The sequence below is a fragment of the Meleagris gallopavo genome, chromosome 14 (genome assembly GCF_000146605.3).
Source record: "Meleagris gallopavo isolate NT-WF06-2002-E0010 breed Aviagen turkey brand Nicholas breeding stock chromosome 14, Turkey_5.1, whole genome shotgun sequence".
Taxonomy (NCBI): Eukaryota; Metazoa; Chordata; class Aves; order Galliformes; family Phasianidae; genus Meleagris; species Meleagris gallopavo.
This window is the reverse complement of record NC_015024.2, coordinates 2,100,977-2,111,126: the sequence shown is the minus strand read 5'-3', so window position 1 is coordinate 2,111,126 and position 10,150 is coordinate 2,100,977. Positions and strand designations below refer to the sequence as shown.

The 10,150-nt window shown below is 48.5% G+C and overlaps 1 protein-coding gene across 1 annotated transcript in view; it reads right to left on the bottom strand.

The window, feature by feature from the left end:
- Positions 1 to 1,377: 1,377 nt before the first annotated feature.
- LOC100549021 (RNA-binding protein 6-like) overlaps positions 1,378 to 10,150 on the bottom strand; it is a 32,877-nt gene continuing 24,104 nt past the window's right edge. Inside the window, exons 10-18 of the mRNA XM_003210008.4 lie at positions 9,548 to 9,639; positions 8,712 to 8,864; positions 7,577 to 7,666; positions 6,720 to 6,809; positions 5,863 to 6,126; positions 5,209 to 5,283; positions 4,560 to 4,657; positions 3,282 to 3,393; positions 1,378 to 1,672 (exon numbers count right to left, since the gene is read on the bottom strand). Of these exons, the coding sequence (XP_003210056.2) occupies positions 1,547 to 1,672; positions 3,282 to 3,393; positions 4,560 to 4,657; positions 5,209 to 5,283; positions 5,863 to 6,126; positions 6,720 to 6,809; positions 7,577 to 7,666; positions 8,712 to 8,864; positions 9,548 to 9,639 (1,100 nt within the window). The 3' untranslated portion in view covers positions 1,378 to 1,546. The remainder of the gene's footprint in view (positions 1,673 to 3,281; positions 3,394 to 4,559; positions 4,658 to 5,208; positions 5,284 to 5,862; positions 6,127 to 6,719; positions 6,810 to 7,576; positions 7,667 to 8,711; positions 8,865 to 9,547; positions 9,640 to 10,150) is intronic.

Below are 10,150 nucleotides of genomic sequence, written 5' to 3'. Positions count from 1 at the left end.
TGGCAGCAGAACCACAACCACTGCAAATACTCTTGGAAATAGGAGAAAAACAGTTAAAAAGAGATGAAGGTGATTTGCAATACAGCTGTGGCTTCAGGTGAATGGTCTTTAAAAATATCAATGGTATCAAAAATACCAAAGATACCAAAAGCATCACCCCAAGTTTGGTTTGGTTTCTGCACCACCACCATGCTGTTATCCCTAACAGATTACAGTATTTCCCAGCATTCTGTATCCCTAACAGTATGAATGAATGGTCTTTAGTGCTGGCTGTGCACACTTCACAGCAGCCCTGTGTCTCTGCAACCCTTCCTGCAGACACTCGAGGGAGCCCACATGTTTTCCCCAGTTCTCCTCCGGGAATTGGAGATGAATGGGAGGAGCACGCAGGCTGCCACGCTCTGTGGTTTTGGAGCACTTGTCCAGGCTCTCATTTGGGATCCTCCTTCTCTCTATTCCCACTCTAACAGAGTTCCCAGTCTGTGGACCAAAACAAACTGTTCCCAGCTGCTGGTTAAGGGCCTTCATTTTAAGACATGAGTGTTAAGGTGACTCTTCTTCCACCTGAACACAGTCCTCTAAAGCAAACTCCTTGAGCAGCTCCTCTCCCTGGCTTTGCACCAGAGCCCCAGGCACAGGGTGGGTCTCCAGCAGCAGAGGGCTGCCTACCAATCCTTTATGAGGGATGCTACTTGCCCTGGGTGCACGTCTCATGATATGGGCTCACCAGCACCGCAGGTTCTCCTGCACCATCCATTGCTGGGTGCACACTGATGTACCAGCAGTGCTCCGTGCCTCTCCAGGGTTACCTGTGCCAGAGGTAGAGAAATGCAGCCTCGACAGGTCTTCTGTTCTCTTCAGAAGTTGTCGGCTGCTGCAGGCGGCCCTTCACCTCCCAGACTTGCTGTCTTCAGCTTCCCCACACCTCTGGTGGGCGAGCAGCAGGTGTGTGCAAGCCAGGGCAGCTCCATCACCACCTGCTGAGGGTTGGGCTCAAAGTCTGCTCCATGCTGGCCACCAGCATGCACCAGTCTGCCCAGGCCACACTCAGCCCCAGCACTGCTGTCCCAGCCGAGCTCACACACACATAACTCACTTTCAAACTGCTCTGGACACATCCCTGTCCCAGGAGCTGGCTCTGTGTGAACAGCGCTTGCTCAGAATGGTTTCCTTGCTAAAGGTCGAGATGAATCCTAAAGAGGTTGCTCCCCATTCCTTACCAGGTCTTGGGGTTGTCTTCTGCTCCCTGTCCCCACAAAGTACACAGCACCAGGAGCACCCAGCCCAGACAGGGACATAAGCTCCAGGCCCCTACCAGCGGGCAGCTGAACACGATGAGAATCCTCCAAAGCAACACATTTCAGGCAAGAGACAGGCACTGACAAATTTTCAGTTTTATTAAAAAAAATCTAGCAGCAAAACCTGTAACAATTCAAAAACAAACGAACAACAAAAAGAAAAAAAAAACCAAAAAACCAACCCCGAGAGAACATTACACAGAGAAAGAGACAGAGATGGGAGACGGGCTTGGGGTTTTGTCCACCGTTTACTCAAGTTCCTTATAGCGGGCAAACATCACTCTCCTGACAGCATCACGGTACGTCTCATTGGACTGCCTCCTGTTGGGCCTCCCCTGGGCCCCCAGGCCAGGTCCCCTCTTCCGATTTTCCGCCTGAAAAAAACCACAACCACAACATATCTTAGTGATTTCTGCCAGTCACCCACTGCCCACAAAGAAACAGCTTCCCCTGGGCTGCTTCAGGATGGCCAACTGCTCCCACGTGGATGGGTGAGAAGAGGAGAAGCTGTGTTCCTCTAAAAGCTGTTTGGGGAGAAAGTCTAGGTCTTAGCAGCAGCAAAAACAGAGGCAGCAAATGCCCTGTGAGAGCCAAACTGCAGGGACTGGCTGTGGAGATCAGCACCTGCACATGGTAGGGTTGGAGTGGGCATCCGAAGCAGGGCCAGCAGGCAGGAGGCTGACTCATGCAAGCAGGAATCGAAACAGAGCAAAGGGAGGCAACAGTGAGAGCTGGGTTCTCAGGGAGCTGTTTGCAGTTACCTTGTACTTGCACAAGCTCAGTAGTTTTCTCTTCTAACAGCGTTCCCATGGAATCTAGTAGCTCACTTTGAAAGTCAACCAACTTTTAACAACTAGCTTTGGCAGCCAGTGTCTGAATTATTCAGTAATACCTGCCAAGAGTTAGCCCAGGAGATCTGGCCCAAGACTGAAAGTTTCCTTTGCTTTAAAGTCTGACTTCTCTTGATACCAGAGATGTGATCAATTAGGCAGGGAGATCAAAGTGTGGTGAGGTTGAAGCGGGCACATGGCTTTGTCCGGCAGGATTTGGAAGAGGGAAGAAAGCTCATCTCTCTGGGAGGCGCCTGTAGGAGCTGCACGAGGGCTGTGCCTTGCAGCAGCTCTCCCATCCAGGCCAGGGAGCCCTCACTGGAGGTCAGACCTCCCAGAATGCATCCCTGAAGCCAGCTCTCCAAAAGAGCCCATCTTAGGCTGCAGGAAGCTCTTTGGGAGGACCGAGCAACAGCTGGGGCCCGTCCCTGTTATCTGAAGAGGAAAGCCTGCCTTGTGCGTGTGGGCTCGAGCAAATACACGTCACAAAGCCTCAAATGTTTGCTTTTAATGATATAATCGACTGCAAACTGAATGTCGCAAGGCAAGCTGCTCTGCAAGTCACTCTATCCCTCATTGAGGCACTAACACCACGCAGTAAGGCAGTCAGGAGACAAACACACCGTGGCACGGCTGCAGCTGCAAGGGTTTGGTGCTGCTCACGTGCTCCTAGGCAAGCAAAGCAGTCCCTGCCCCTGGCTGTTTGCTCCTGCTGTGCCTGGGCAGCCTGTGCTGCCCACAGGGTAGATTTCTGCAGAACAGCAGCCTCAGCAGCCATCAGTTCTTCGTGCCCCTCTATGGTGTCAGTGTGACTGCATTTGAGTTACGTGGCTGCACAGCACTGAGCTGGTGGTCTATTTGAACCCCAGCCTGGCTTTGGGCAGGTATTAATTAGATGCTCACAGCCTCCTTACTCTCTGTTGCTGTTTTCCACCCTTACAGATCCACATAAACTCTAATCCTTTCCTTCTGCCAATGTACTTGCAGCCCCTCCCAGCCTGCAAAATCACTCAGTGCACACATTACTCTGTTAAGTGGGTGCTGAGTCTAACATCCTGACTCTTGTTGGAGCTCAAAACTGCCTCCAGCTCTCTTGGGAGACATCATCAGCTTGAAGAACAGTGATTTGTTCTGACGGGAAGGTAAGACTCACCTCCATTGGTGATGTTGTACCCTGCTGGTTGTAACCGAAGCCTTTTTTCCACCCTGCGGGCTGCAACATTCGGTTTCCTTTGTTGTTACTGTCAATCCTTGGGTCATAGTCACTGGGAAGGAGGCAGAATCAATTGTTCAGCACTGCAACGCTTTGAAAGCATGCCAGAGTTTTTTAGTTCTAATAATAACACCTTCACTGACATTCAAACCCCTCATGAGGGGTATTTCAAGTTGCTTGCAAGAAGCACACCGCCCAAGGAAACCAACATGCTGCAGGGTTCAGACACCTTTGACCACATAACTCCCTGTTCCACCTCAAGGGATAATAGGCTAGGGCACAGGAAATGAGCTCAGGCTCCAAAATATTTACAATACAAGAAGTCCAGAAGTGTTCTATGCCTGAATTTTAGCAATAGAGAGAAAGTGAAGTCTATTCCCAGCTGCTCTGGTAGACCTTTCTTCTCTCCTATCAACTGAGCAACGTTGATTTGGACACCCCTTCTCCCACCTGGTCATTACTTATCCAAGACCACAATTCATAGTTTTCAAAACTGCTCTGTACAAAAATAGCTTTGTACATTCAGGCAAGTCCTACTGCCTGGCTGCTCCTGACACTGCACACAAACTGCTTTAGTTTATCCACAGCTTTTCCAAGAAGACACAGGGAATAGAAGACACAGATTTTTAAACTGCTAGATGTGGAGGGAAAGTCCAGTTCCGAGGTGCAGTACCAGAAGGGAACAGGAACATAATCAGTTCTGTCTTCAACATATGCCCAGCAGTTGCTCAACCCACTGGAACAGCACAGACTTTCTTCCTCCACCTACTCTGAATGAGATGGAAACAGCTCCCAGCATTCCTATGAGTCAGAAGAACAGATGAAACACAGCTCTGCTCCTTCTTCCAACAGCTAAACACCAGGACAGGAAGTCAGCAAGTGCCTTAAGGATGAAGTGGATGGGAACAGACTGCAGTCTGCTACCTGCGCCTGTCCAGGCACACTCAAAACTGCTATCCAACCCATTCAGTACCTGTCTGCATGTGCCTGCTTTTCCCTAAACCCTGATCTCCATGCACTACATAGCCCTCATCCTTGGCTGCCCTCCCCAAGAAACCCTGCAGCACAACAGATCTGTGCTTGGGGGAACTCCACCCACAAGAACTTGGCTGTTTCTCTCCAACATCTCCAACATCTACCCCAATGGCCAATTCTGGCCCTGGCGTGCCATGCTGACACCAGCAGCCCTGAAGACACTGAACCAAGAGTAACCGTTACCTCTCTGGGCCCCGATCGTATCTGAATCGTTTCCTCTCTGGTGAATCCATCTGCTGGAATTTCTCTCTCCGGTCATTTCCTTTGTCTTTATATCTCCCCTTTGTAACAGAAAAAACAAATTAAGCACAGGGTCTACAAAGGATTGGACACTCCAGAGAAGCTGTTTATGTAGGCATGTGGAAATCTATCCTGGGGACTCACAGACCCTGGATGTTTCTAGGACCCACAGTCCACTTATTCTGTTCTGATGGTATTTGTTGGGCAGACCCAGATCTGTGGTCACAACCTTCCTGCTATGGCAGCATGAGCACTCTGCTAGCTTCTGAGTAAGTGTTCCAGCTCTGCCATTCCTGGCCAGGCAGCATCAGCTTCCCATACACTGCACCGACTTTAAATAGAAATCTGGTTTCTACAAAGCTCAGAGCCCAACACAGGCTGGCAGGACAAGAAAACCACCGCTCAGAACCTTCTGGGAGAAAGGAGACCTACTCTTGAAGCCATAGCACTATTTACAGGCCCAAATGCAGTTCAAGACTCTGTGGGAGGCACCTGAGGCCCAGGCTCTAAGCAGAAGTGCACAAGTGGACGAGGTCATGCCTGAGACCAACATTCTCCCTAGCAAACAGAAATCCCACCACCACAGACCCACCTCACGTTCTCTCTTCTCCAAATACGCCAGTTCCTGCTCAGATTGTTTGATCTTCATATGTATCTCCAGGTTTTGCTGGAAGGAAGATAGCAGAACCAGAGTCAGCAGAGGATACAGGCTGTCAGGGTCATTTGCTGCAGCCATAAAGAGCACAAATAAAGCACCAGGCTCCTGCAGCTGCACTAATCCAGATGCAACACTTTCCCATGAAGCTATCCTGGTTTACCCACAGGGACCAGGAGCCTGTTCTGTACCACAGCAGGAGAAGCTATCTGTCCTATTGTCCTATTGTAGCGTGCGTGCAGTTTGGTCTTCCCAGAAGCAAGATCTCAAAGACAGCACAGAAGGTATTCCTGAAGTTCTTACTGCTACCACACTTGAACGTACCGGCGCCCACTCTGTCCAGCCCTGAGATTTCTCACTATAGCTTATTAAGAAGTCCCACCCTAATGTTACGGCACTCTTGCAGCAGGAGCAAGCAGCTCACACAATGCTTTGAGCAGAGCTTTGCTGGGAACTTTACCTGCCACTCTGTCAAATTCAGAACGGCTCTTCCCACACAGCCACTGCATTTCCCCCGTACATCACAAAGCTGCTGAGCCAAAGGCAGCTCACATCACACGTGCAGCTCCCATTGCTACCTGCTCCCCATACCTTGTGCAGGTTGGAGAGCTGCTGGTGCTTGATGAGCACTTCCTTGTTGGGAAACTGCCTCCTGCACAGCAAGCAGGCCAGCTTGTTCCAGTCAGTCAGCTTGTCATCGCTGGCCTTGGCCCTTCTCGGCTGCTCCTCGCGCTGTGCTGGTGGGTGAGGAGATGGCAGCCACTGCACCTGCTCCTCCTCTTCCTCCTCCTCTTCATTGTCACTGTCTCCACCATATTCTCCCAGAAGACCTATCAGAGGGTTCACCACCTTGGGCTGAGGGAAGAAGCAGAAAGTTTGACAATTTGTAGCACCAAGTCTCTCTGCCATGCTAGGGTCCTCTTCCCCAGACTACAGTCTCCATTCTAGCTCAACAGCAAGAGAGCAGCAGTGTAAGCAAGGAATGGAAAGAAGCAGGCTGGCCAGCATTTAAGCACCACAGAGTAGAAGCTGTTCCATTCTCAAGATGGACTATGCTTTGTTACCAGGCTTTTCCAATGTGCCACACAACTAAGCACGGGAAGTTGACAATTGCAGTGGTGATCTGGCATAGAGTGGCTATCAATCTCATTGTCCAGCAATGGAAATTAGTGATGTTTACCCTTCCTCAGTTTGGAGGCAGCTGCAAGAGTTTCTCTGGAGTGAAGAGATCCTGCTTAGATGCCAATAACAACTTTCATCACGCTAGAATCCTGCAGACAAGCTCAGCCTTATGAAGCAAACTGCCTTTGCCATTCCACTGCCAATGGTTCCTCTGCCAGCATGAGAAACTGGCACTTCTGCCACCCAAGGTCACAGCCAGGCTTGGGTGAACTCCCTAGACACTTACCCAAGCTCAACCAAGGCAAAATTCCTATAGAATATCTTACCCGGGCTGCACTCTCGTCCTTTTTCACAGAGGGAGGTAATGGTTTTTTAAAGACATCTTCTGCAAAGAACTTCTCCTCTCCAGAGTCATTCTGAAACAGTCAAGATCAGGTGTTAAAGACTGCCACAGCAGGAACTCAGATGCAGCAAAGTAATCACCCATGTAAAAAACCTCCAGGGAAACCAGGCAGTTGAAAGAAATGGTTTTGGTGGGAGACATTCTGGTGTCACCAGAAGCATTTCTCCTGGAACTACATTCTTGGTTTCAGAGACAGCCAAAGTAGCTTGCCAAGCTGCTTTACTCTTGCTTTCTGCTAGACTGTGATGCTGACCACGCTCCCAGTGGCCTTAGACCAGCAGTGGAGAGGGCACAGGGCCAGTTCACATTTAGACACCTCCATCTGCTCAGAAGATGTGGACAGGAGGTGCAAAGTAACCCCACAGCCAGTCAGCATGGGAACAGAAACACAGTGGTGCAGGAAGAGTTACAGTCTTGCAGAGAAAAGCCACCAAGAGAAATTACTACAGGTGGGGAGGAGCAATGATGACACTCATTTTCCCTTCTGTATCTATGGCATAATATATGGCATAATATATGGCCAGGCTCAGTGCAGCTCTGTGGCTTCAGGATTTTCTTCTGGACAGAGAACACCAAAGACCAGTGACCCAGCACAGCAAGAGGATGAACCTGTGATGCTCACTCATGTGTCAGCAGCACAAATAGGAGGCTGGGGTGATGCTTCATGTTACAAGCTTTACAGAAAATGAGTCCCCAGACATGATCTGTTTTTAGAGTTTAGTGGTTCGTTAGCTACACATGCCTTGATTGGAGAAAGTGAAGCTCTAGGCAACATCTTACCAGGCCTGCAGTTTCGCCCTTTTTCACAGAGGGTGGTAATGGCTTTTTGAACACATCTTCCGTGAAGAACCTCTCTTCCCCAGGCTCATTCTGAAAAACCCAAGATTGGGAATTAGATTACCATCAGCACAGACTCAGGGTGCAGACAGCAAGCAGGAAGCCAATTTCTGAGCATCCAGAAACCAGACAGCTCAGAAAAACAGTGGGAGGATTTCTGCTGAGGGTGATTTCATACTCTGCTCAGCCAAGACCAATGTCTCTCTTAGGTTATTGACCCTGACAGCAAGCCTTCCCCACCACAGATGAGATTTCTTGACTGACTTGATACCAGCACTAGGGTCAATTATATCCCTCAGGTCTCAGCTCTCTAGGACCACACATGCCACAGAGCACATGCAGAGCAGTAGGCAAAGAAGAAAAGGTTTCTACAATTGTGACTAAATCACTTCTACCATCTCTCCTGGCATTCCTCAGGCCAAGGAGCATATGCCAGTGTGGTTGAGGGAGACCCAGCTCAAAACACCCATGCTTAAACTTCACTTTTGGTAGCTAATCCCAGTCAGCAGTCTGCAAACTGGGGAGACAGCATTTGCTCAGCATCAAATGGCACTAACTCATGACTGGGGCTGGACTCTGGGAATCACTGTAAAGACCATCTAAAGCAGACTCCTACCTACATCTGATGTTGGTTCATCTTTGCAGTTCATCTACACCACTTGCCTCATCCTCCTGTCTGTGATGTTTGGAGGGGACAGGAACTGCAGTTACTCTGTTACTATCCGATTACATTCAAACATCCCTACCATTATTTTGCTCGCTCTGTTACAATACTTGGGTGCTTTCAGCATCATGAATGAAATGCCAGTCTCAATTATGCAGATGTTTCTGCATCCTTTAATGTAAGGAAGGGATGAGAAGCCCTGACTTAAAGTCACGAGGCAAAAATTTCAGGAAGTTGTTCCTGCTTGGTCAGAATCATGTTCATGGCCTGCTGGTGACCCTATGAATTTCATCACTTTCTCCCCTGTCCCTCCCCTTTCTGAATCCTAAAAATTACTCATTTTTGTTCTAGTATGTATTACCTCAACCTCCTGGCCTCAGATCTCTGATCATTCTGACTACTGGAGAGATTTACCTTGGCAGAAGTATTTTTCCCTTTCTCCTTTTTGTCCCTGTTGTCCCTGCTATGTGGCTCCTTCCTTTCACTTGTCCGTTCTTGGCTTCCATGTCGCCTCCTTCTGTTCTCTGGAGGTGATGAGCACGGTTCTCGGTCTATTGTGACTTCTCTCTGAATGAAGCAAAGAAAGAAGAATCTAGCCAAAACCCTTCAGTCTTCTCACTGGACTTACTATCCTTATAGGGCAAAGGAGACCAGCACAGTGAGAAGGGACTACAGAGTCTCAAGACAGCTGAAGCAAAGGCTCCAGGACTTTGCTGGGCAGTAGACTGTCTCCTACAGCCAGGTCATCAGAGCACTTCCCTGTTTGCACAGAGCACAGGCATCTTCAGTTGCATGAAAACAAGATGACAGTCCCAGAGGACCTCAGCAGATGGCTCTTTTTTGGCATCCTTGTAACTATTTCTGGCCAGGCTCAGGAAGCAAAGACAACAAAAATACAGCTCTGCTCTCCATCTTTATATACAGTCACATAACATGTCTTCAGTAAAATTGAGCAAGGATGCTCTCTCTGTAAATCTGTGCAATGAAGAGCAGACCAAAAGCCTTCCAAAGGCTTCAGAGGTCAAGTAGGCAGCCATAGTAAATGATTCAACACAGCTGCTGGGTTCCTAGCTGCTCATTAAGGTGACATTTCAGAGCATGGAACTCTTTTATACAGGTCAGAGAATTGAGAGAAACAAAGCTTCCTCTATGCTGTCCTATGCTAGACCTCTTCAGGCTACAAAATATACACAGAGAAGGGTAATCTGTAAGAACATCCATTGTATAAAACATTGTTCCTATGCACTCACCTGAGTCCTGGGGTCATAGTATGTTCCAGCTATGGGATCATAGTAATTCCCAGTTTCAGGATCATAAATGTACGTGGACACATCTGATGGAGCTGAACGGAGAGACAAGAGTTAACACAAGTAGTCTTCCAAATGCAGAACTTGCCTTTTACAAAGACAAAAGTAAATCCTGCACTGGTGAAAGATCAAATCTGGGAAGGAAGAAATCTTCCCTCCTGGTAAAGACAGGTGAGAGAATCCTGACATTGACCTGCCTACGTATTTTTTTTCTTAAGGAGTAATAAGGTAGTCAGGTTTTCACCATTCTTCTGTTATAGAGCTCTCACAAAAATTCCTTATCAAAACACTTAAGAACAACACACTCACAGGGAGGATGCACTGAGATCACCAGATCATAAAGAATTGACCGGATAAAGAAACGAAATTCAGTAATTTCCTAAAGAATGGGTTAATGAGTACAAGGCACTGTTTCCACCCACCCTTGTGAACAAGGAAGATCTGTGCTCTTACAAACAATCCTCTGTTTAGAATGATGACACTCCCCACATCCCTTCCGCCCGTGGGTGCATGAAGGCTTGTGGAAGAAACAGAGCGACCTGTTTC